Source organism: Cuculus canorus, chromosome 6 (assembly GCF_017976375.1).
Source record: "Cuculus canorus isolate bCucCan1 chromosome 6, bCucCan1.pri, whole genome shotgun sequence".
In the NCBI taxonomy this organism is placed as follows: domain Eukaryota; kingdom Metazoa; phylum Chordata; class Aves; order Cuculiformes; family Cuculidae; genus Cuculus; species Cuculus canorus.
Window position 1 is genome coordinate 21851652 of NC_071406.1, and position 27130 is coordinate 21878781.

General features: G+C 37.9%; 1 protein-coding gene across 5 annotated transcripts in view; it reads left to right on the forward strand.

Annotated features, from left to right (window-relative positions):
- Positions 1-25769, forward strand: part of UBR3 (ubiquitin protein ligase E3 component n-recognin 3) — a 111785-nt gene extending 86016 nt beyond the window's left edge. For all 5 annotated transcript variants that reach the window (XM_054070536.1, XM_054070537.1, XM_054070538.1 and 2 more), the window contains 9 exons: positions 4649-4754; positions 12406-12506; positions 16293-16417; positions 19182-19295; positions 19788-19898; positions 20650-20826; positions 22389-22598; positions 24117-24256; positions 24846-25769. In XM_054070536.1, the coding sequence (XP_053926511.1) occupies positions 4649-4754; positions 12406-12506; positions 16293-16417; positions 19182-19295; positions 19788-19898; positions 20650-20826; positions 22389-22598; positions 24117-24256; positions 24846-24963 (1202 nt within the window). In that variant the 3' untranslated portion in view covers positions 24964-25769. The remainder of the gene's footprint in view (positions 1-4648; positions 4755-12405; positions 12507-16292; positions 16418-19181; positions 19296-19787; positions 19899-20649; positions 20827-22388; positions 22599-24116; positions 24257-24845) is intronic.
- The last annotated feature ends 1361 nt before the right edge of the window (positions 25770-27130 follow it).

Genomic DNA, 27130 nt, shown 5'->3' on the forward strand with positions numbered 1-27130 from the left:
GACAAAATACATATTATCTTTGTTTTTTATGAGAGGAGCAGCATTAGAACACATCCTTTAATAGCTTCAGTCCCAGTGCAAAGACAGGGTCTTATCCTTTCAGCTGCCCTTTTGAAAGTACTGATTCCAACTGAGTTAATTGCTGCTCTCTCACCATGGGATAACCCTGAGAAGTAGAGCTGGTATATGACGAGTTGAAAATTGTGTACCAAGAGCAACAGTGTATGGAACAATAGATTTATTTTTATTTTACATATATGCTGTGAAAACACAGACAATCTAAATAATTTGGGAGAATTGAGACAGCACTGCTTCAGCATAGGCAACACTTGAGTCGCAGCAAATGTTTTAAAGCCAGCAACCTTGCCCACTTAAATGTCTAAATCTTGGAATCCTGCCATGCCTCTGATGACATGCAGCAATAAGTTATATTGTGCATTCAAATGTTGTGATTTTACTATTTATTCAGTTTAACTACTGCAGCCTGTCTCAAATATTATGAAGTTATAAGGAGAGGAGAACCATATTAAAATTCTTTTCACTGTTTACTTCTCATGATTTCTTATCGATAAACCTGTAATTCTCATTTTGTTGTGACTTCACAGTTACCACTCTCTGTTTTTACTGCTGTGTTTTCTATAATTAATACTCTTCTACCAAATTTTAAGAGTGTTATTTTGGACACTCTGACCCACACTCAGATCCTGCTTTTCCTACTTACAAAGGTCCTGGAGAGAGTGGGCCATAAGACACACTATGAGTAGTGGAGGGGTTTGGGGATGCCTGGTGGGGTTGTGGTCTTCCTTTCCGTCCTTCACAGGACCAGGCAAGGTGGTTGTTTGCAGACCATTGTCATGTCAGTGCTTTGCTGCTACTTGTTAAAAAAAATGAAATTTGTATTTTAAAGCTTCTGTGTAGTGTATAAAAAAGTGGGAGGATATTCTGTGTTATGTTTATCACGGAATCACCAGGTTGGAAAGGACCCACTGGATCATCGAGTCCAACCATTCCTAACACTCCCTAAACAATGTCCCTAAGCACTTCATCCACCCGTTCCTTAAACACCTCCAGGGAAGGTGACTCCACCCCCTCCCTGGGCAGCCTCTGCCAGTGCCTGATGACTCTTTCTGTGAAGAATTTTTTTCTGATATCCAACCTGAACCTCCCCTGACGGAGCTTCAGGCCATTCCCTCTTGTCCTGTCCCCTGTCCCTTGGGAGAAGAGGCCAGCTCCCTCCTCTCCACAACCTCCTTTTAGGTAGTTGTAGAGAGTAATAAGGTCTCCCCTCAGCCTCCTCTTTTCCAGGCTAAACAACCCCAGCTCTCTCAGCCGCTCCTCGTAAGACTTGTTCTCCAGCCCCTTCACCAGCTTCGTTGCTCTTCTCTGGACACACTCCAGAGCCTCAACATCCTTCTTGTGGGGAGGGGTCCAGAACTGAACACAGTATTCGGTGTGCGGTCTCACCAGTGCCGAGTACAGAGGGAGAATAACCTCCCTGGACCTGCTGGTCACGCAGTTTCTGATACAAGCCAAGATGCCATTGGCCTTCTTGGCCACCTGGGCACACTGCTGGCTCATGTTCAGTCGGCTGTCAACCAACACCCCCAGGTCCTTCTCTTCCGTGCAGCTCTCCAGCCATTATTCCCCCAGTCTGTAGCACTGCATAGGGTTGTTGTGACCCAAGTGCAGGACCCGGCATTTGGCCTTGTTGAACCTCATGCCATTGGTCTCAGCCCAGCAGTCCAGCCTGTTCAGATCCCTTTGCAGAGCCTCCCTACCCTCCAGCAGATCGACACTTCCTCCCAGCTTAGTGTTATCTGTGAACTTGCTAAGGGTGCACTCAATGCCTTCATCCAGGTCATTGATAAAGACATTGAACAGAGCTGGACCCAGTACTGAGCCCTGAGGAACCCCACTTGTAACTGGCCTCCAGCTGGAGTTAACTCCATTGACCACCACTCTCTGGGCCCGGCCATCCAACCAGTTTTCATCCCAGGGGAGTGTGCGCCTGTCCAGGCCAGAGGCTGACAGTTTCTGAAGCAGAATGCTGTGAGAAACTGTGTCAAAGGCTTTACTGAAGTCCAAGAAGACTACATCCACAGCCTTTCCCCCATCCAGTAGTCGAGTGATTTTGTCATAGAAGGTGATCAGGTTATGTTTTGGAATGATGCGTTCACATGAATACACAGGAAAAAAGCTCTGGTTTGGCTCGAGGCAGTTTTCTGCAGTCCATCAAGTGTAAGAATGCGGTGAAATGCCAAGCACTTTGTGCACAAAAAAGTTTCCAGTTACAGATTTCCAGTGCTCCGGTGTTTTTCTTGGCTTTCGCCAGTGCTCCACAGTCATAGTGAATTTGAGGTAAAGAAATTGGAATCACTGCGGTGTAAAACAGAAAAATGTTTGTGAAGAAACAAACCTTTGTACCTTCCTCTGGTTAGTCCTTAGTTTTTGCTAGTTGTTAGAAATCTCAGAAATGAGAATATGAACCAATCGACAAGCGAGAACTCAATTTTACTGCTTTGGAAGGTGGCAACCATCAGGCTGTTCCAGTTGCAGTATTCCCGTTAGGGGGCAATGTTATTCCATGGTTACCCTGGGCCTAGAAACAAGCATGGCTGTGCCACATTGACTTAGAATGTGTCTTAATATTTTTAAGTCAATTAGTAACAAATATTTAATAAAAGGTTATCATAACCATATTTTATTATCTACTTCCTCACTTTACCTTTATGTGCTAAAGGCATTTTCTTGCAAAGGAGCAGTAACTGCCTTTGTCACAAACAAAAAATATTGTCTTGCAAGGCGGCTAAACTGAATTTTTCTGTTTCAGATTCAGTTGATGTTAAGAATTTATCTTGATTCCATAAATGTTACATGATTAGATATCACAAATTCTCCACTGCTAGAATTTGATGCTTGCCTGCTTAATTTCATATTAGTAAAAGCTCAGGAAAGTAGCTGTTAAAGGAACCGAGGGTTAATGAGTTATGCTGAGCATTTATTTTTTTGCCTAGTTGCCCATTTCTATTTGAGGCAAGGAGCAGGTCATAAAATACTGACTAGAGAGGCAAGAGGGAAGGAATTGGATACTTTGCTGCGTTTCATTGCAAATAAAATTATAGTGCTTTGTTTTTTGAATTACTTTGGTGAAATATCAGTATATTTTCAGAGTTTTGAAGTTTGTCAGCAAAGCGGTCTTTTGCTAGAATCTTGTGCCAGGAGAAAAGATGACTTATTTTGTCCTCATTGACTGTTTTTATTCAGAAAGCAGGTGACAGCAATCAATTCCAATGCCATCTACATCTCCAATTATTTTACAAACCCCAGGAGCTAATTACAGCCCTCAGGCTCTAGCAGTCAGCTGACTTCATCATGCGACTTTTTTGGCCACTGCGTACCTCTGAGTAATTGTCTATTTATGGAAAATAAATTAACAGCTGCTATTTCTACTTAAAAAAAAGAAGACCTGTGAGTGAATTTGTAGGTTGACTGAGTGGGTTGTGGAAGAAAGGAAGAGAGATTTGGAGAGTAGGAGGCAAAGAGATCAATTGAAAGAATAAAAGAGAGGGTAGGAAAGAAGGTGACAAGATACTAAGGGAAAAAGTTAAAATGAAGGGCGGGAAGGAAGCAGGATCCCAGAAAAGTGAACAGGAGGAGAAAACATGGCAGCAAATAGAAAGACATAGTAAAACAGAAGATAAAAAGTAAGCAAAATCGTGGGAGATAGTATTTTAAAATATTCTTTTTTATATAAAACTGAAGATAGATAAAGATGCGAATTTTTTTTCCCAAACTGTTTCATAAATATAAAAAAAGAAATTAAGTCCAAGAATCTTATTGTCCTTAGCTCTCTCGAAATGCTGTCAACATAGATGGTACAGCAAACTTTGCCTGCAGGTTGTATAGCTAAATATCTGCGGTTCTAAAGACTGTTGCTAACTTAGTGTCATTGTGGTGTGGTCAGAAGTTTGGGGTTCTTTTCTCTTCCAAAAGCTACCTACAAGGTAAACCTGTGAAGGCAGAAAAATTTATAACCTTTTAAGGATGAAGGGCCAAAGTGATCCTGCTACAGGCTGGAACTTCGAGCAACGTAAGGTTAATTTCAAATTTGCTTTGTAGAGTCATCAACTGTGAGGGAGAGGAGTAAAAGCTCTGTGTGAAAACTCTTATCAGTCTTTGTTTAGAAGGGTTGTTTAGGAAATTATTCTGGCATAAACTGGAGAGGGAATTGAAGTGAGCGTGAAACCTTAGCAGCATAACAGGCTATGAAACAATTTTTAAAAGACCTATAATTAAGCTTATGGAGCTGGTGTTTTACAGTCGTTAAAATAACTGATACGTGGTCAAAGCTTTCTAAACAGCCTTTTTCTGTTTCAGAATTTCAGGAGAGGGAAAATAAATATTTTGTTTGTATATATGCCTATGTTCACTGCCTTCTGTTGAAATCAGAGTTGTCTTCAAATCTTTTGTTTAAAAAAAAAAATCAAAAATATATATGTATTTTTTTTTAAGATGCTTGTTAGGGTACCAGCTTATTTGGAATGAAATGACAGACTTTTCAGAATCTTGTAAAATTATGGCAACTTAATATAAAATCCTTCATATTATTGTGTATAATAACCAGCAATCTATCTTCTTCACCTTTCAGATCAGCTGTTCCATGTGTTGGCCATGCATATGCACCTCTACAGTATAGACTCTGCATACAATCCCTGGAGAAAATTAACCCAGATGGTGCAGGACAAAAATTCAGAGCAAGTATTTTAATTTACCAAATATCAGTTCTACTTTGTGAAAGAAACATCCTTAACAAGGAACTTTGGGTAACCTTTTGTCTAATTTAAATTCTCTGTGAGGTAGGCTGGTGAACTTGGCTAAAAACTGTATGTATATGTTTGTAAAAAGAAATTTTCAGATTTCCGTAACACAAAATCTGACACATTCCAGTTTTGAGTTAAAGCTTAAATATACCACTTGGAAGCTTAAGTACATGCAAATTTAATAGTATTGGGTAAGTGGATAGGTGCACTGCTGTTCTTGGAATGGATGCTAGACAAAATTTACACAGAGATTAAATTCATAAATAGTTCATTTAAAGTCAAGCAACAGCTAATAGCTGTTACAGAAATACCATAAGTAGGCCTAATATATGTGAGAAATAATTATATCTGAACCTAAACATTTTTATTGTGCTTCTTATTTTAAACAAGTTATTTACCTGAGTTTGCCATTAAAGAAAGGTTTGGGTTTTTTTTGCCTAAACCACATGATTGTTTTTCCTCATAAGAGGAAAACAGTATTTTTTTTTAATTTAATCTTGGCATCTTGAACATCATCTTCATAGCTAAGTTCTCCCCTCTGTACCTTGCAGTAATGTTGAACAGACTGTCTTTTTAGTTCCTATCTAGCTGCGTATCTGTCAGTGTGTTTCTAGGAGCCTGAGGTGGAAAGCATCATGGGATTTCAAAAACTTACCTAGGATAGTGATGCCCCAATCTTAATCTGCAAATCAGGAACCATTATTAAAATGTTTCTGCTTGCTTCTGGTTTGAAATTATACTTGTTTGTCCTCTTGGACCCAGGCTTTTTTTGCAGTCAAGATTAGATTATTACAAGAGTTAGACTAGATTAAGAGATTAGTTTACCAACCATTAGCAGAACAAAGCATCAAGAATTTTATAACCCGAAAACCTATGCTATTCATTATGCATTCAATCTGCTTTGAGAGTATGTTTTTGTGTGATTCTGCCCTGACCTAGATTGAGCAGTGGAACAAAGTTAATGAATTTGGTGTATGGTTGACTGAATTATACCAGACAAAATTAAGATCATGTTGATAGGCTGTCGGCAGTCAGAATGGCTGTGATAATACACTTCTCCTTTTGATATCCGAAGAGCTTGCTGGCTTTGGAAGCAGCTATTAACAGAGGAGCTGCTTTTTTCTGCACATGAAGCTCTTTTTTGCCCTTACAGACTTGATGGAACTCACCATGTGTTGGTCACATCATGGTTAGATTGCTGCAAGTTAGATTTGATTAGGCAAATATTTGAATCCCTTTGAAATGAATAGTACACAATGGCTTGCTTTGCGGGAGGTGTTGCATGGCGGGAGTGTGTTTGAGTAGTTCTCTCGTTTTCTGCGCTGATTTTCAACGTTTCTTGGTTGACTTGCTGATTTTGGTTTGGCACTAAGTCCTAAATTGTTTAGGAAGCTGTAACTAAGAGACCATCCATTTTGCCGTGAAATCGTTTACTGTTGAGATGCACAAGATGCAATCAAGCTGGAATTTTTTGAGTCTGTGTGTGCCAGAAAGCTGCAGAGGAAGCAACCTGGGGACATGTTCTTAATGAATAAATTAGTGTATGAGATGGATACCTGTAATTGTATTTTAGAAATTTGAAGTAGTAGTTTCACTTAAAGATGGCATTCATGTGATTGATGTATATGATCTAATTGCACACTTCTTGGAGTCACACAGCCTTCTGAGGAATCCAGAATAGCAATTTTTTTCAGATATAGGAAAAGGTGCTTAGAGCAATGAGAAGGTGATCCACTGCTGTGAACCGAGGAAGATTGAGAATGATGGGGAAATATCACTATATATTTAAGATGTGAATATCGCTCTGACATTTTGAAGCTAACCAAGTAACCTGAATCATCAGCCTGACCAATACATGAGACTTTACTTAATGACTTGTAGAAAAGAACAGTCTATGAGAGGAAAAGGTCTACATTTTCTGACTATATTACCGTAGTTCCAAACAATTTAACATCAGGAAAGTCACAGGAGCAAAACCACAAGATACTATATTTTTCCATTTAATTTTTATATTAAATTATTATTTCAGTTGAAATCAACTTTCCAGAGAAGTTACTGGCATCTTTATTTGAAGAGATGATTTTCAAAAACAAAATAATCTATGGGATGCAAGTGCCATTGCATTATTGTTTCACCCTTATTTAACTGTAATTGCTTTATTTAAATACAAAAATAATTAAAATGAAAACTACCCAGGTATACAGCTTGGTTTTCCACAACCCAGCTGTCTTTATTCATAAATGATTCCTGGGATTTCATGTGTCTGGAGGAAGTGATCAAAGTAATGTCCAAAGACTCTCACAGAATTGCTCTACTATACTTCCAAAGCCCCAGTTTTGCCTGGAGTCATCTTCTACAGCTGTTCCTAGATTGCTCTGTAGTTGAAAATGGCAGCCGAGAGGAAAGATAAGGAGGAGTTCATGCAGTCATGCCAAGGTAAAGTAGAAATAAAGAAATTTTGAGCAAGAAGGCAATCTGTCAGAAAGAAGATACTCTAAATAATGTGAACTGTTTGAAGGAGGAGAGAGGAAAAAAGATGTCTGATGAACTGAGTGGTAGACTGGATTCTTTCTCCTGTGCAATTCATGTTGTCGGATTTAATATACGGTTGGTCCCACAGACTGGGCTTAAGCAAATTATTCTACTAGGAACAGATCTAGTTTCAATGGTGATCAAATAAATAATTATTGTGGTGTAAGTGGGGAATAATAGCTTCTGGCAGGGGGCAGAGAAGAAGCAGCTGGAGACAATAATTACTAAACCCAGATGTGAATTTAATGGACGGATTAAAATACCCAGAGTCTCAGGAATGGCAAACCTGAAATAAAAGGGTATACATTTTTATAAATTTACATCTCTGTGAAAACAGAAATTTTTGTCTGTTTTGATGGACAAAATGTGTCAGTAAAAATGACTTGCTGAAACTTTAAGGCTCTTTTTCAGTAGAAGCACTTGCAGGGCCAGGGAGGAACTGCATGAGAAAGTGAAGTGTTGAAATGTACTGGGTTGTTTTCACTGAGATGTTTTGCTGATGTTTTGTTCTAAGTTGGGTCACTTTGGTAATTGCCCCAGTATGACACTGTAAACAACAATCTGCAGCACAGGGATGGGAAATAAGCAACTGTGTTTGGGAACTTCCTAAGTCACATCTCCATCCCAGAAGCTGGGAAAATTTCCCCACTGAAGTGGGGGGAATAAAACTGTTTTCACGAAGGTAGTCCAAGACCGAGAGAGTAGGATGATGGGACGGTGGGGTTTAATTGAGGCTTGTGCAAGAGGTGGTACATACATTCAAATGCTGCAACAGGGCATAGGTGATCTGTTTAATAAAGACATAGATCCTGCCTGAAATGCCAGTGTCTCAGGACACATTATGATACAGAAGTTTTGTCATTAATGCTGGCTTCAGGAGTACTTGCAGCTGGCTATTTGTTCCTTCCCCTGTACTGTAGCTCACCACCTTCTTCAACTGTGCTGATGTAACTTGAGCAGGTGGCATCATGAAAGAAGTCAAGGAACTAACTCATGTTGTTAAAAAGGTTGATTTGAATAAGTTTGGATGCGAGTGGCAAGGAAGCACTGGTGGCACAGTGATGGAAAGAATGGGAGATGCCTAATGTTAGTACTGTCATTGAAATCCTGTGTTGTATAATGAGAAAGACTGACCTGCTGTAAAATCTGCTCTGACATAGTGAAGAGCAAATATGAAATTGTGATTATATCCTAGAGTGTAACCAGAATAAGGAGTAGAATTCTGCTTTCTTATCATGAACATGAGAAGCTGTGTATTACTCTGACCTTTCTGCAGGCTGGGATTTGTGGGATATGTTTCTCATCCCCTAAATACTGAAGAAAATATAAATTTGCCCTACTTGATTAAGCCTTTATTTTAGTTGTATCCACGTCCTTTTGTCTCAGGTTTTCTTTATCTGACAGTTTGAAGACATGTGAGGCTCAAAACTTCCACTGTTTGTTGCCTTTCCAACTTTATAATGAGTTGGAGTTAGTATCAAACAAAACTTTTAAGTGTTGGTAGCTGAGTGAAGATGGCAGGGAGAGCATATATGTAAAGGAAGGCTATAAGCAAATGCTACTTGTTTCAAATTAGAACAGAATTTTCTATTCCTCTGTATCTATTCCCAAAGAAGTGATTCCCATATAACCTCTATCAGGAGGAGGATGCAGAATATGGAGGCAGAATTGCTCAGCTGTGAGCTGATAAGCAGTTCTGGTGTTGGCACAGAGAGGTGCAGCCCAGTTGCCTTGAACTGAAGGAGATGTCAGTTCCACAGAGAGAGTTGAGCAATGCATATTTCATTTTTTATTTTGGTACATGTTTATATTGCATTGTGCAGTTTATTTACGTCTTCTCCCCCTCCTTTTTGTAATGGATAGTGCATATGACTATAATACATTTGAATCACTTTATACTACATAGGTCCTATCTGAAATTGTACTTTGAATTTTCTTGGTGCTTCAGTAGCACAATTTCTTGTAAAGTCAGATTTGTCAAGCTTTCCTGTATGCACTGGGGATTAACAAGATGGGCAATTTCCATAAAGCATATTTCTAAACACTTTATAAATTCAGTTTCAGTGTCATAATGAAGAAGTTGCTTGGACTCTTAACAAATGACAGAGCAGTTTTTAAGTGCTTGGTAAGCTGCAGTGCTTGATGTAAACGGCAGCAGCTTATCTAAAATCCTGACATTTAATGTAGTTTTACTTCTTCAATTCATATGAAATAAATAAATTAGACAAATAATTTAGTTGATCCTGCATGTGAAAAGGAGTTCACTGATTTGTGATGTTGCCAGTCAGTTGCAGTGTTCTGTATATATAAGAATGTTTCTTAATTTTGTCAGAACTGGTATTTGACCTAGTTGTTTCATGACTGTTAAATGATGTTTGATACCCCTGTTGGAAAGAGGTGTTCAGCTAAATGTGACCAGAGGGAGTTAATTTTTTTATCTTAATGTTATTCCAAATTAATTTTCCCCTGAAACTTATATATGAATTAAAAATTAAAGGTGAGAAGTAATTTGAGATATCCATGGTTTTAAAGTCATTATATAATGATGGTTATTCTAAAACTCACAGTCATAGATCATAAAATAGAACTAGCTCTAGGTAATGTAGAATTAGAAAGACTTAGTGAGATTAGCATCTTTATTGCCTGTATAATTTTGAAAATGAGACTTCGTAGTGATACAAATTTTCACCCCCTTTGTCATCTTTAGAATTCAATGTACGGATTTTTTAGAATATTTCAACTTTATTTAGGAGGCTTCATTTATAAATGTGTATATTTATCTCTGTTACAGTGTTTCAAAACAATAATTCTATGAAATGCTTGATTATAACAAAAGGAGTTATGGAGATTGTTTATTTTGTAGATGTTGCGTTCCATTAATTCAAAAGAGCCAGTTAGACCATGGTTTCTGTGGCTTCATTTTATAAGACCAATCAGCCATTTGTGCTCATTCTCACTGTTTAGTGTTGCATAAGATGACTAAAAACTTCAGACTTTTATTGAAAGTATTGATTCAGAGTGTGCTTTAGTGAGCTGGGAAGGGGTGGGGAAGATAGTAATTAAATATATAGGTGGATAACACACTTAATGTGACCAAGAGTGTTGTTTTTTAATCCTCCTCTTACATGCTTCTACCTGTTAAAATTTCTGTCACAGATGACTCTTGGCAGTACCTTTTGTAGAGAGAGTCTGATGAAATCAGTAACTATGTAGAGATCTCCTTCCAAAAGCAGCATCATGCTTATGTGCATCAGAGATGATAAACTGCTTGGATCCTCAAAGCCATTAGAAGGCACTAAGGATCTTATGTGTGCATCTGTATCCTACTGCATGCGGACAGCCTTTTCCAGTATGTGGTCTGCAAGAGCTCAGTTTGTCTGTGTGTGATGGTGCCAAGGGGAGCTGGTGCCCTCATAAAGAAAAGGTAACTAAGCTAATAGAGTACTCATTGCCAGCTGAGTTGGATCAGAGGAAGAGTTGGGTCTTCTTGGAAGAGAGGCAATAGTTGGATCCAACAGGAGTTCACCAGTCATGCTCTGAAACGGCAGAGCTGAGACAGAAGTGGGCTTAAATGTCTTGTCTATACGTTTCTTTTCTCAGTCTGATTCTGTTTGTACAGAATCACAGGGCACTTGCTGCAGGGCTTAGGAGAGCCTCGTTAGGAAATGTGAAGTGAACCTTGATACTGTGGTAGGTGGATGTATTTTGATTTCCCAACACTTGGATGTTTTTTATGGAGGACCTAGTGAATTCCCTCATGGGGTAGAGGCCTGTAGCTGCCCTAAGTAAGGGAAGTTCCTACTAGGGAAGGGAGAAAAATTTTTTCTGCAGTTTCTGACCAGTGAGAAGAATGACAGAGGAGGAGGAAAAAACCATGAAAATGCGTAACGAGCGCTAGAAAGTAAATACCCTTCCAGGACAGTATTTCAATCACATGGCAACAGAATGGAACTTAGTAGCGTGTGATGTTTTTCTTTGCACCATTTGCATCTTTTGGTAAGAAGCTGTTGAGGGCTCTGTTTTCTGTGGTAGTCTTGGGGTCAGTTATGTGAGGGTCTCACCATGTAGCTCCTGCGGCAGTAGAACAGACAAATATCTTGAACAGCCATTTTCTCCTTAATTGTGCCACTGGAACTCAACAGCCGGCTGGCCAGCACCACCACTGCCTGGGAATGGGAAAAAGAACCCAAATAGCATTTTCTTCTGACCTCATTGCAGAAAGGGAAAGGTGACAAAGAAAGGTGCATATTGCGTTGTACCAGCTGCTCCTGCTTGATATCTCCTTCACACTCTGGATCAGTTAAAGAGGGGAGAATGATTTTTCACTGCTTCTTTTTTTGCCATTTTGACTCGGCTATTCGACCTATAGAATATTGGTGGTTGGAATGTTGTTGGACACTGCTACACAAAGCTAGATGAATACCGCCTCCTGTCTGCAACCATTTTCTGCTTTGAAGTATAAATATTCAAAGTCATGATAAGTCATTCGACAAATCCAAATAGTTCAGAAGGTTGCACAATCTCTCCTGTGATGACTGCTTGAGTCTTCATTTCCTTACACAAAGAAAAGCAAGAACTTTTCCGATGTCTCAGTGTTTTCTAGTAGGAGCAATCCCTGTAACATTAATGTAATCTGAGTATTCGTTGTTACAGCACAGATATATGTATACTTGTGAAATGCTATGTGTTGAAAACCAATCAAATTACCTTGTTACTAAGCAGTGCATTTTCTTATTTTAGAACATAAGTTCTAAAAGTGAAAAACTGAATGCTCCTTGGGTTGGTACGTAGAAATAACTTCAGGTAGTTTTGGAAAAGTTTTGAAATACTTTCGCAAGACTCAGGTACCCAAATGGTAACTTTCTCATGAATTACTACGATCCATTAGTAACATTAAATATTTTTAAAATCGAGATCAGTTAGTGAATTGTCAGATATTTGGCATCTGTAAGCTTGACATCAATTGTAATACTACTTAAAATAAAATGCAAAATAAAATATGAAAAATGCATTTATAGTATCAGAAGTGATTTTCTTTGTATTTTCTTTCCAGAGTGATAAGTGAAGAGCTGCCAGAAGTTCCTGTGCTTTACAGAGATGTCCCATCCCTTTTGCTTATCCAGATTTTAACTATGCCTCAGCCGTTGCACAAAGGTATGTTACAAAACTCTGTATATTTAGATGGTGATTTCCAGGATGATAAATCATAGCTTGTCTACTCTGTATTCTAAAATAATGTTTCTGCCTTATCTACAGGAGGTGGCACTGAACAGAGTTTTTTGTTGTGGGTTGACAGCCTTATCTTTGTCCCTTGTCTTCTCACCTTATCAGTCAGCCTATTCAGTAAAGATACAAGAGCTGAGCAAAAACTATTAAGTACTTTTACTGAAGGAAGAGTGTCCTTTGTTCGACCTTTGTCTGTTTGTGTAGGGGGCAGTTCAATACTTCAAGTTGTCTAAAGGTGAAAGATTGTAATTTAGGTTGAACTTTAGAATCTTACATAATAAGAGGTCATATACGAAGATTATAATTGCTGTAATGCAGCAATTTCAATAGAGACAGCATGTAGTATAATTTGGAATAATATTAACAGAATTACATTTTTCATTACTAAAATAAAAACCTTTTTAAAATCTAAATTTCTTTTTCTGTACAAAATGAACAGCTCATCCTGGTCCATCTTGCTAAGAGACAGCGTATGCTCCAGAAGATGAGTAGTTCAGACCCTCTGGTCTCTGGCTTGGTTAGTTATAGCTGTACCTTTCTCTTAAAATAAGAACAAACAAACAATTCATTTTATTACTTGACTGACAATAAAAAGAGTATGTACTTTGGGGCCTGTGTGCCAATTGTGATACCGACTGAGTTCTGGTAATTTGTGAGTAGGTAAATATAGGGATTGTTCTGCTCTTGATGCGTGTACCTAACATATGAAGTATAGCAGAAACTGTTTCCCCTGAAAAGTTGTTCAGTCTTCACTATTGAAAGTTCAGATTCAGCTCAAGGGACTCTGTGTATCTTAACATTGTGGGTTGTGGTTTTTTCTTTCAGTATATATGTTTGTGGATTAAGTATGTTCAGTAGGTTATTAAAATATGAATACCAGGAGAATAAAAGATTTTGGCATGTTAAACCTATTGTAGAAAATATACTTTTTTTCTCCTACAGTTTAACAACTTTATAAAAGCAGTAAACAAGAGTTTAACAACAATAAAGTCTTTTGAAGTACATGGAAGGGAGTGGTGAAGCCAAAGTACAAACAATGGTCTTTTTGTAGTTTATATTCAGTCATTTAAAAAGACCACTTATGAAAGTGTATCTTATCCTAGGAAAGACAGCATTCAATTAACAGTAAGGAATCCTGTTGAGAATTTTGTGGAATACCACATACCAGCAGCACGTTTTGCTTTTGCTTTTGGATTTAGTGTGTGTTACAGTTGAAAGGGAAATGGCAAGTGGCAGGAAGATGATGAATGGAACTGCTTCAAATCTATGAAACATTAAAGTGGCAATAAATTGCCATTAATCTTTCTAATTTTTGTTTCCTAAAAATGGGTAGGCAGAATAAATTGCGTTTTATGATTTCTTTGTCCTGAGGTGTAGAATGCAGTTCAGAAAGACAGGTAATAACAAATTCATTTAGAAGTTTTGTAATGAGTGTGTAGGTCACAGCCCTGAATTGGGTATCATTAATTCTTGCTATAGAGCAATCACTATAGCAGAACAGAATGAGAAGTGGAAGATGAAGTGGGCTGTGGCAGGTTGGTGACTGCTGACCAGCGGTCTGGTTTGCTGCTGCAAGTGCAGTGGTTTTCATTCATGCTTTCACAGTGTGAAATTGATCTCTATTGCTTGTACCTGCTGTTGATGGAGACAGAGCTCAGTACTTGAGTTCAGTTCTAGCTACCATTACAGGCTTTAGCTCAGGCTGAAGAGGCAATTTTTACAATTCCATGACTGCATGGAATTGTAGATCTTAGTCCCAGAGAATTTACTGAAAGCTTGCTGACTAGTATTCCGCAGGAAGAGGATTGCTAAGAGAACTGCAGTTTCAGCAGAGGGAAAAAGCAGGGCCTAGAGATCTAATGGGATCCAGTGAATTCTCCTAGGGGAATGTGGAGAGGGAAAACTATTTTAATGCTGTCTGCCTTAGAATGGGACAGATGAACTATAGCAGCATTCTTTGTCATGTTTCATATAAGCTCCCTGGGAAGATCATACAGAAAAAAGCACACTTTCAATTACATAGTTACAAATGATTATTCAGGTACTTAAACTGTGCTTATTTTAGATGCTCAGTGAGGTTATAAGTTTCAAAATCCATGTCTGTGTTGATTTGTAAACACTTGTTATATAAGAAAGCAATCGTTATTTCACAAATTTGATCATGTACTCAGTTCCTGGCCGTGTTTGGTTTAGAATCCAGTGGTGGGGTTTGATACAAGGAAGCAGAAACAAAGAGTTTCATCTCCCTTACCCCCTTTTCATTTTCACATACAAAGCTTGTTTAAATACTTTGGGAAGAAAGAATGAATTTAACCCAATTTTCTGAGGTTCTTATGTAAATGAAATTGTTTTGCTTGACTTCAAAGTCTGAGAGGACTTTTTAAAACCCTCATTTTTGTACGCATTGTTTTAGATAATATGCAGTTATGTTTGTGCTTAAGGAATGGTATAAGTGATGATAGAATCTTTGATCTGCCTAGATTTAAAAAGCCCCAGATTATTGGGGATGGGAAATACAATTTAAGTAAAAAGAGAACAAAGGGCTCCTAATGTACCATTCCAGAAAGGGATCACTTTCACCTTTTTTCCTGTTCTAATTCTAGGAAGTCTTATTTTGACTCTGTTGCTAGCTTACCAAAAGAGATTTCAAAGCCTTTTCCCAGCAGTCTATATTTAGGAGATAATATCCTTTAAATATTACGAAAAATTGTAAGCAAATTAAGATCTTTCCAAAGAAGGTAAGTTGGATGGCAGTCTGTCTTTTGCCCTCCTGTATTCACATGAGGTCCAGCACATAGGTACTTATTGAGGAGTGATTTGCATCAAGTCTTGTTTGGCTAGATCTATATTGGGAAGGGAAGGGACAGAAACTGAAGAACTGCTAAATCTCCTTTTGTAGTGGTTTCTTTGGGAAGTTAACTTTTCCAGGATTTGTGTGAATGTAACTTGCCTCAGATGCCAGAAGAGATTGTAGGAAATGTTTTTACTTACACCTGAAGCCCCCAGTTAGTTGTAGCTATCAGTAAGCAGTAGAATCATAGAATGGTTTGGCTTGGAAGAGACCTTAAAGATCACCCAGTTCCAACCCCCTGCCATGGGCGGGGGCACCTCCCACCAGACCAGGCTGCCCAAGATCCGATCCAGCCTGGTCCCTGGACACTTCCAGGGAGGGGGCATCTACAACTTCCCTGGGCAACCTGTGCCAGTGCCTCACCACTCACATCGTGAAGCATTTCTTACTAATGTCTAATCTAAATCTTCCGCCTTCCAAATTAAAGCCATTTCCTCGTGTCTTGTCACTATGTGCCCTTCTAAAAAGTCTCTCCCCAGCTTTCCTTGAAGTACAACCTCAACTCTCTAAGCCTGTCTTCATAGCAGAGGTGTTCCAGCCCTCTTATCAGTAACTTAACTTGATCTAGCATTTGGACAAAAATTAATTTTGTAATATCACCAGGTCCTTAGGAGGAAGTCACTGCTGATCAGGATTAAGATGAACATATGGAGCAATGGAAAATTACTTGTTCTGCACTTGTTTGTTCACTACAGCTGCCAAGTTATTTTTAAAAGCTAGTAAATATATTTTTTGGTTTGTATGTTTGGGGATTTGTGCTTGCTTTTCATTTGAGAAGCATCATTTCCATAACTAGAGACTCTCTGATCAGTGTATTTACTAAAAAGATCAAATGTTTAAAACTTACTTTCTTTGTTTTACAGAACACTTCACCTGCATTATAAAAGTGCTGTTCACTTTATTGTATACTCAAGCCTTGGCAGCATTTTCTGTTAAATGCAGTGAGGAAGAGAGGATGGCATGGAAAGAGTCAGGAGCTCTCAAAAAGGTTGGTTAATTTATTAAGCCATTTATCAGGTTTGGCGTATGTATTTCTGGTAGGAATGTAACAAATACTTCTGACTTACAGGATTTTATTTTTCTTCACAAAAATCCTATAGTTTCAGTCTTGAGTTTGTTGCAATCAAGTAAATGCAGAGAATTTCCTTGCTGTGAAATTGGAGCCTTCCCAAGAAAACCATAGGTTGATCTGATGCAGTCCTTTACAGGGAAATCAGGCAAGCTTTTTGGTGTGGAAAAACCTCTTATCTTTTTCTTATTTATTCATGTTATTTGTGGCTAGCCACATGAATTTCTCTCAATATGTGGTCTAGAATGCTCATGTGATGAAAAGGCACATCATCATGTGATGAATACTATCCTTGACTTTTGATAATATTTACGAGTGAAGGTGCCTCTTGCTATTTCAGTTCAGCTGATTGAGTGCCAATTCCCACCAAAAGCCATGGTTCCCTGCATGGGCGTTCATTTAATCCCTCAGTTAGCTTTCTGCTCCATGGATTGATTCCCCAGAACCTCAGAAGAGTGTCAGTGCCAGACCAAGAGAAAGAATTGAAGTGTTGGGGCCAGGAAAGGAAATGGGAGGAGGAATAGCCCTCTGTACAACAGCTGGGCCTTAGATTATTTTGGCTGTAAAATGAAACGCACACTGAGAAGCATGACCTGCTTTTCCCGTGTAAGTTAACTTGTCATACTGCTCAGTCGCAGCTTCCAGGTAGTAAAGACAAATTATCTGCTGGCCAAACTACTCCTATGTGGAATTCTTTTTTTCTGGACTTGCCTAAAGCATTTGAGATGACTGGGCAGTACTGCATTTTGTTAGCCCCCTCTCTACCTACTTCTTTCAATCTATTGTGATTTTCTTCGAATTTCAAGAACATCTGCTTGAGATTGTTACCAGTGAGGGTTTTTTTTCCTTTTTCTGTTTACTTAGGTGATTACCAAGTGATAGATAATTTCACAGTTTAAAACTTGTGGTAGAAAGCGTATAAATCGCTTAAAGTGTTACCAGCTCATATTCTTTCACAGTCCATATGATAAACATGGACAGCTTTTTTCGTAGTAGCGGAGATTGGAGTTTATCTGAACATATCTTTACAATGCTTAATTTTCTATCTCCCACGAGTAATTTTTTTGTATTAAAATAAACTTAGGGCATGTGGTAGGTGGGCTTGCTACCTACTAATACTAAGATGTTTCCTTACAGAAGCATGTGCAAGCATTTACTTCACGTAAAGCACGTTGTACTCAAAGCTTACGAATTATGATTATGGCTCAGATAATGGATTTATAAAGTAGCCATTTCTCTTGATATTAATGATGGTCCAGTTAAGTGGGATTTTCACTAGTGTGCTTGTCTTTGGATATAGGGGCACACTGAGCAGTATGTTACTGTGAATAGATGTTGTGATTTAGTGTAATTCAGACAACAGATTAACTTCTGTCAGTTGGAGAATTTTGAAGCCATTGAAGGCTGACAGTTTTCCAGTGGAAGAGCAGAAGAGGTAGGAGGTAGATATGAGCACCGCTCCCTGCTGTATATGTGATATACTGACGGCATCTCTCTCTCACTATCCCTTAAAAACATCCTCCTCCTTCCTCTTGTCTGCCTTGTGTAGATCATCTGTATACAAAGGTCCAAGTTCTGACTGCAGCTTGGCAGTATGTGCTTGAGGTGATCTCTCTATGATCCTGGTGCCTTCAGGGACTCCTACATGTAATCCTTCTTGGCTTCCATCCCACCCCAGTGATAATCCCCACCAAGTGCAGAGGCTTTGCAAAAGACCCGTGTGCAAGTTTGCCCTTCCCCAGGTATCTTTACAGTTTCGTGCTGCCTGGATCGTATGTGTGTGTGAGAGACTTCTGAGCACTGAGCACCAGCTGGTAACCACATAGCTCCCTGTACCTCTCTCCCAGCCCTTTGGTAGCCCTTGTCTTCTTGAGCCTAGCCATGGTCCTCAGATAAATTCTTTCCCTTTGCATGTCACAAGGGAAGCTGGTTTGTAGTTTAGGAATCCAGGTTTGTACTTTAGAGCTTCTTGAGGCTCATATGCTTTAAAAAAAAAATGTATGGTTCAGGCTGGCTTTTTTTATGTGCTAGTAACATTGACATTGTGTTCCTGGAGTGATTACACAGATCACACCTTATTTAACTTTCAGCTGTGGATGATTCCAAGTGAATCTATTGTGTTTTGGTATTCCAGACATTAAACACAAGCTCAAGTCTTTCTTCTGTATTCATGCCAAATGATCAAACAATATTAAGAGTTCAGTTTCTCAGCAGGGCTGAGAGATGGATATTCCGCTTCTGATTCCCTACTTCACTGTCTTTGCAAGTTGCCTTATGGTGTCATAAGCAACACACTGTAAATGCTTGTGGAGTAAACCTCCGGGAATGCTAACAAACTATTTAAGAATGTGTTGCCTTCTGGTTCTTAGACTGTAAGCGTAAAGAGCAAGTCTGCCTTCCCAATGCTGAAAGGTGAAGACCCCCATCTAAAAAAAGAATTAGAAGTAATGTCAAAATGTATTCAAGAAACCAACTAATAAATTTTATGCATAGTTTATATGCTTAATGTCACCTACTTACTTGGGAATGTTTTTAAAGAAACCCAGTAATGTTCCAATGTGTATCTTTGTAGGTCAAAATTCATGTATCAAATGGAAATATTCTTCATTACTGTTGATTTTACAGGAACTTTTTCTCCTCGTCATGACCGGTGCATTTTGGATTTCTTTCTTTCTTTTTGCAGAATACACCCAGTGGAGAAAAATCTTGGGAAGTATTACTGGGTCACGTGATTAGTGAGCTATCGAAGGGGAAGATGTATGAAGAAGAAGAAGAGGAGACTGAAGAATCAACAGTGGTATTGGCAAATCTCTTGAAAATTTATCCAGCACGTCCCCTTCGTGTCTCTTAAAGTTTATCAGCCTCACTGTTATAGTGATTTTTCTCTCATCTTGTTAAAGACCGCAGTACAACTCATTCATTTTCTAGGTCAAAGCACAACCCTTTGTAACAGTCTGCCTGTGCAAGTCTTTCTTTTACTTTTATAGCCAGTGTTGCATTAAGAAAGTTATTGACAAATACTTTTTATAATTGTAGTTTTGAATCATATGTACAAAAGGCCTTTTAGAAACTTGGAAAACTGAATATTTCAGTAGAAAAAACACTTGGAAAAAGGAAAGAAAGCCCACAGAGTTCTTTCAGATTATTAGTGGAATGTTTGCCTTTGGAAAGTATCTTTGATGCAGTGGTTTATAGTGTGCTTAAAAAATATTTGATTCGTATTTGTGCTTCTTACATGGGAGACAACTTATCTGGGGCAGAATTTAGTAATTGCTTCCTTCCCATGTAGGTAAATCCTGATTCTGTAGAGTGCTACCTGCAGGAGTTCTGCCTACCTTTCCTCAGGATCACAAGCCTTGTTCAACACCATCTTTTTGGAGGGGATTTACCTAGTTGCCAGGTACAGATTGAGAGGGGCACATTCAACTGTTTCCATTTAAAAGTTAGAGATAAAAGATTAAAGTGTCTTTTTCATTGTATATATTTTCTGTCCTAGGATTTTTTTTAATCATATTTTATAGCATTGCTCTGCAGCGTTTTTTCTGTTCCATAAATTTGTTTTCAAGGCAGTTTCCCTGAAAAATGGTACTCTGCTCTTAAAATTCAGCAGATACTTGCTTATTTTATTAAGTCGTAGATGTCTGTCTCATAAAATACCAACATGCTTTTAAATCTTGTCTGGTATTTGCAGAGATGGCATAATTTCCACACAGGCTGGATTTCAGTCGTCATTTTCCTTAATGCCTGTTAATACTTGAACTTCATTCTCAGAGACATTGATTCAGTGCACAAATGTTTAAATTCTGTGACTGTTATAATTTGCTGCAGGTCAGCTCCCCTCATTCCCTCGTCTCAAAATCATCTGATGTCTAAAACAGCTACAAGCCAGTTTGGGGTGCTAAACAGGAAGAAAATAACTGAGATGTTTGGAGTTTTCTTTGTTTGTGTTTTTTAGATTTGTGGTTTTGTAGGCTTTGGGTTTCTTTTGGTGTTTTGTTGGGGATTTTTTTGTGCACCTCTGAACATGAGTATTAGCATTGTTGTACTGGAATGTCTTTACTGTTTTTATTGGAACAGTTCCTTTTTGTAAAATATTGACAAATTCAGAGTGTAAGTATTAATCTAGACCTCTCTGGTTTCATACCTAAAAGGAGGATGAAGAATTCACAGTTCTTGCAAGCTGCCTGGGTCTGTTACCATCTTTCCAGTCGGCTCATCAGTTCACCAGTGCCTCTTGTCTTGACTGGCCAGTGCCAGCATTTGACATGATATCACAGTGGTGCTCAGAATTGGTTTCATTTTCAGATAGACATCCGCATCAAGCAAAGGTATGTAACAAAATTACTTCTCTAAAATAGTCTTGATGTGGAAGCAGCTACTTATTACTTAATTAACTATGCCCATACACTGTTGTTTTGGATAAGGATTTGAGAACCTGACTTGTTAAAAAAAAAAAAAAAAGAGAGAAATTTGAATCAGAAATATTATTTAGTAGATAAAAGGAATGAGGAAACCTTTTTGTTTTTTATGTGACCGCTGGAGACAGAAAATTGAAAAGCTATCCCTAGATGATACTAAGCATACCTCTGCACGTGAAGCCTATGAAGGGCATGTAACAGAATCCTTGTCTTCTAAGAATATACTTATCAGAAGTTTTTCTTGCCCATTAGAAATTATTGATATTTTCAGCATCTTCTGTTGCAACACTGAAAAAGATGAAAAGGATAAAAGCTGTTTAGTAGTTGACTGATAAAGATGGTACATCTTCTCTGAAGGTTAACGAAACAATAACAAGACTTGAGTCAGTTTAATTGGAATATCATTTGTGAAATGGAAATGTTTCAGCATTATTGCAATGTTTTTATGAAGAAGCTGCATCTCAGCAATTCAAGTCCCCCTCTCCAAAGTCTGTGGTGTCAGAGGCAAGCCAGATGCATTCTTTGCTCTGCAACTTGATCTGCACCTGTCTTTGCATGTTTACAGGCATGAATTAGGCTATGGTGAATGAAAATTTGAATACTCTGATTAATCTTGAATTACAGTTGCTACCAATCTGATAAACATCTGGGAGATTACAGTGAAACTGATAGCTTCCTTTCAATGATTGAAAAGGAACCAATTTAGGCTTTGAGTTTATGCGCTGTTCAAAAATGTTATACCTGGAGAAAAAAGATCCCATCTGACCCCTGTGCCATCGCTTATAAATCCAGTAAAAAAGAGTAAGTTGAAGGAAAACACAATACTGTCTTAAAAAACCTCTAACCACGCACAACAAATAAAATTGCCCGGTGTTCTTAAGAGCAAAAGAGAAGAGTTGGACTTTGAAACCAGTATTAGGTAGTGTCTGCCTTATAAAAAAATTGTGAGTACTGCTAAATTCTTAATGGCCTCAAATTTTTTTGTACCGCAGTTTTGAAAATCAGGCAGATGTCTTTGAGTATCACAGTCCTTAACTTTGGTTCTGCTTTTGAAAGTTTTAGTCTAAATTTTTGCCAGGTGACAGCTTTCGTAGTCAGTGCCAGGGCTTGGCAGCAGTGTGTTGGTGTTGCCAGAATGACTTAGTGAGTGAGTGGAGAGTCTTCCCTGTAGATCACTCTTAATCCTTTTGTTTTATCTATGGAGATTTTTGCACTTAAAAAGTCATTGGGATAAGGCTAGTGCATATTTTGCATCCATTACAAAAGATGGAATGTGACTACAGTTGGGGAGGGTGTTCAGCCAGAGGTAGGTGACTACCACAAGGTGACTTTTGATATTTAAATTTGTGAAATGCAAAAGTGAGAGATTTTTAAACAGCATGCTTCCTTTCTTTGGTATTCTCTTCTCTTAGAAAATATAAATGCACAAATGTATGCACAGATCTGATGTGTTGTTCTTATCTTACTTGTAGATTTTGCTTATCTATGAGCCTAAGTGGGACTTGCCACGCCTCCTTCAGTTGCCTGAGAATTACAATACCATTTTTCAGTATTATCACAGAAAGACTTGTACTGTTTGTACGAAGGTTCCTAAAGATCCTGCTGTTTGTCTAGTTTGTGGTACTTTTGTATGCTTGAAAGGACTATGCTGCAAACAACAGAGTTACTGTGAATGTGTACTGGTAAGAGACTTAATTCAAGTTCTCTAATTGATTCTCATACTCGTGCATAGTTTTTAACGCCATTGCTCAGTTTTGATGGTTTTCTTCCCAGAGGTGTTTGTATAGCGTTTAATGCTTGCTTCTGATAGATGGACCTGGGCTGGATTTTAGAATGTGCTTTTATTCATCTTTTAAAGTCCATAGCCTATTTCTCCTCTTTGAAAAACTCTTACAAAGCCAATGTGTGTAATGTTTACACATGGTTTTGATTCATAACCAGTTGAAATTTGTGTACATTCTGATTGTTCATATCTTAATTTTCCCTCTGTCTTGTTTCCTTGTTTTCTGTGTCCATAAGAATATCAATCTAAGGGTTTGGGTTTTTTCCTTTTGTAGAGTACTTTTTGATAGACCTGACCATCTACTAGCAATCTGCAGGCTATAGTTAGATAAGCATCGCTTTAAAGCCTTCAAGTTCAATTCAGCAGCAAAGTTTTCTAGTCAGCTTATATGTAAGTTCTATCAGGAGCCTGAGTTGGACAGCGTCTGGTATTGCTTTCCTATCTATGATAAAGGTTTACTTTGACAGCTGTTCTCTTTTCTACCATTGCACAGTTTAGAAGAATGGAACTACATGGGCATTACAAAACTGAGGCGAATTCATTGTGGAGATATTGACAAATGGGACCTAAAGTCAAACCCAAACAAATTTCAGAGGGATCTTGGACCTTCTGGAAATTGTTTCAACTCACCATTCTTTTTTACTGCTAATGTGGTGGGGGAAGGAGGGGTGGGCAAAATTTGAAATAGAATTAACATTTATATTTAAGATGTCAATCTTCATGAAAACAGAAATTTATTACAAAAAATAATTAAAAATCTATATCTAATTAAGTTTTATTGTAGTTGATGGGGTTACAGCCTCTAATTTTAATAATACTATAGTAGGAGCATGTTTTTTAATTGCTAAAAGGAATTGATTAGGATAGATCATGCCGTTCCTAGAGATGAATGACATGCTGAAGCAAGCAAGAATTATTAAAAAATTAGTTTTACTAGATTTATAGAGCCATAGACTGGAGCTGTGAGCATGGATAGAAAATGCCAATGCTTAACAATAGAGACTATGTAAAAGAGGGAATGTTATATTTTGCTGAATACTTTCTCTTAGTCTTGCCACCTCTGAAAAGTATTTGGAGTTGCTATGCAACTTAACTCAAAATATTGTAGAGAATATTTTTGCTCATATTTCTTAGACAATTTTTTTTGCATGGTAATGACTGTCCTCCCTTTTTTGAGCAGGGAAATGCAGGAAACTTGCATTGTGTGCAAGTGTTATGACAGCACAGGACATGGAGTTCTAGTTTGCTTGGAGAATTTTGGGGCAGACTGTACTTTGTCACACTGTTTCTTAGTGAATAAGGCGTGTATGTAATTTCAAGTAAAACTAATTACTGTTTTTTAAGTCCTTTTTGTTATAAAGTTGACAGACTCTAATAATCTTTTCACTCTTCCCATTTTGCCCCCATAATATTACAGCATTCTCAAAACTGTGGAGCTGGGACAGGAATATTTCTTTTGATTAATGCATCTGTAATCATTATCATACGAGGCCATCGTTTCTGCCTTTGGGGATCTGTTTATCTAGATGCGCATGGTGAAGAAGACAGAGATCTTAGGTAATGTTCTCATTACAAATGTGTTTCATCGTTGCTTCTCTGTGTAGGTCAGCTTTATGTTATGCAAAACATGCAACAATGGATAATAATAGATCTCTACCTTCCTTGAGTCAAAAATCCACATTAACTGCAGGCTGTCCTGACTGTTTTCATTTCTATTTTTTCTTGGCCCAGAGGTGGTGTAATCATGAGCACTTAGTCATACACACCAGGCACCCAACAGATTCCAGTGTTGCCGTTTGCAATGATAGTTAATTGAGTGTTGCGTTGGGAAACACTTCCCTCCCAAAGTTGTTGTTTGGCTTTTAATCAAACACTGCAGTTGGATTCCAAAGTAGGGAAGGAGCGCAGCTTCCAAGCAACGTGTGCCTGAGAGAACAAGATGTTTTCTGCTTTCCGCTACCCGTTAGGGAGGAAGGGAAGTCCCAGCAGTTCTCTTATTAAAAACAAAACCAACAGCCCTTCACCAATAAAAATTCATGCTTCCCCTGGGAAAGAAGTTGTATGAGCATGTTGATCGGATAATGAAGCAGTTTTCTGTGTATTTGGCATATTAACCATTAGTTTTTCTGTCTTTTTCCCCATACAGGCGTGGTAAACCTCTCTACATATGCAAGGAAAGATACAAAGTGCTTGAGCAGCAGTGGGTATCTCATACTTTTGATCATATAAATAAAAGATGGGGGCCACACTATAATGGCTTGTAAATCATCATCATCTACACACCATATCCTAGCTGTTACCGTGAATGAATGCATCTTGACTGACAAGAGCTTTAATTGAATGGGAGTTTAGCTCTGTGGCTTGGACTGGCATGGGCTGTGGCCGTAAAAGGGAAATGGAACTTTGTCAACATGTGAAATTTTTGCAGAATTACCTACTGTTGCTACTAAATAATGATACAATAATTTGAAATTAAATCCTCCAAATGGTGTGAGCAATCTGATTGCAGTCAATAGTCCATTTTTCTTTTGTTTTTTTAAAGCCCATTACTGTTAAGAAGCACAAAACTTAGTTGTTTAGAGGCTCCAGGGATAGCTGTCAGGTTTTATTTTTCTCTGCACGGAGTTGAGATTTTAGCAATTTTTGCTGAGACAGTGTATGTGTCTACTACATCTACTAAATATGTTGGATAAAATTTCTTTGCCTTTTTTGTGTTGGTTTGAGGTTTTTGCTTGATATGCATTTGTAATTAGACAGGATTTGTAAAACATTTGTGAGACTGCATGGTAACAATTGGTCTGAAAGTTGAATTTCAAAGAGCATTTCACCTTTGAGAAGTCAGTTGAAATATTTCAGGCATTACTGAAAACTTTTGCGTTCTCAGGAATTTCATTACATTTTTTTCTCCATAAGTAAGTGAAATAGCTGTAAATTAGGTATTTTATTGCTCCTAATGTAATCCAGAACACATTCTTTCCCTTTTTTCCTCCCTTATCCAGAAAGATCTTTTTCTTTCTGTATTAATTGAATGAACTGTTAGTGATAACACATGCAGAAATTGCTGTATATAGAGAATTTGTATGGCACCCAACATAGCAGATCCCAGTTACAAACATAACCAAAAGCCTGCCTGTCACAAACTAGCTATGTTGTTGCAGAATGATTGGATTGGAAATGTGCAGGCTATTCAGCAAATGCAACATAATTTTTATCTTTTCTGCCATTTCAGGAGCTTCTTTTATATTGTATTTGTTTAGAGTAATCACTGTTCTTTCTGCTTGGTTTCCTAAAATGGAAAAAGACCCCAAACCAACAGAGATAGCCTAGATGAACAACCAATGCATGTGCAGCCTCATTGGATGAATTCCGAACAGTTTATGCTTAAAAAATTCGTGAGAACAGGCATGACTGGGCTAAACCCCACGATGTAAGTAGGTAGGAAAGATTATAGTTAAGATACTGGTATGTAATATATTGCTACTAATGTTTTTCACGAGTGTTGGACGTTTCTTGGCTATTTCATACAGTACTACCAAGCAGTTCCCAGTAGTTTTGACTTTCATAGCTTGCGTGTAAAATAAAATTTATATCTGTAAAAAAAAAAATAATCTTACAATAAAGCCACATAATAAATGAAAACAGTTCCCCAGTGGAAGTCATTATCTAGTGAAAAGTTCATAGGGGAAATAAAATGTCTGTATAGCAATCAAGGAGAATGGACAGAAGGAAACATAAGTAAATACAGTGAGTTTTTCTGGATACTTGCAATTCAAAAAACCCCACAATAAAGGATGCTGGGTTTTATACATACGTATAAATATATATATATATATATATTTCGAAAGTATTACAGTACTTCCTGTAAGATTAGAATTACTCTGTTTCACCAACTAAATTGCTAAGTCTTTTCCAAAGTATTACTTTTTTGATACTGTATTATAAGTTCTGCCTGTAATATTTTTGCATTGCTCATTATGAATATCAGGCCATTTTGTAAGTGTAGTTAAAGAGCTAAAAAGATTCTTTACATCTCCAACGTAACATTATTACAGGGCTCATGAACTTGAGTAATCTGTACTTCGAAGCTCCAATGCTATATTTACAAGAGATAATGTATCCAGAATTTGATTACTGTGTTTTATTTAAAATGGAATGTTCTCTGGTTGTGCATATGGATGTGAAGTAAACTGTTAGCCTTAACTTTAACATTTGGGTATTTCATAGTGTTTATTTTAGTACTGGTGAATTAGTCACCAGTCAATGTAAAAACAAAAAAAAAATCACTTGGTTGAAAAATTGTACTTGAATATCCTTGCATGCTGCTAAACAAGAATTTTGATTTCCCCCACAACTTTTTTAATCCTACTTTATTAAGCTAACCTTGAAAATAACAGGTCCAAACTAGAGTGGTGTGTGCGTGTATTACTCAAT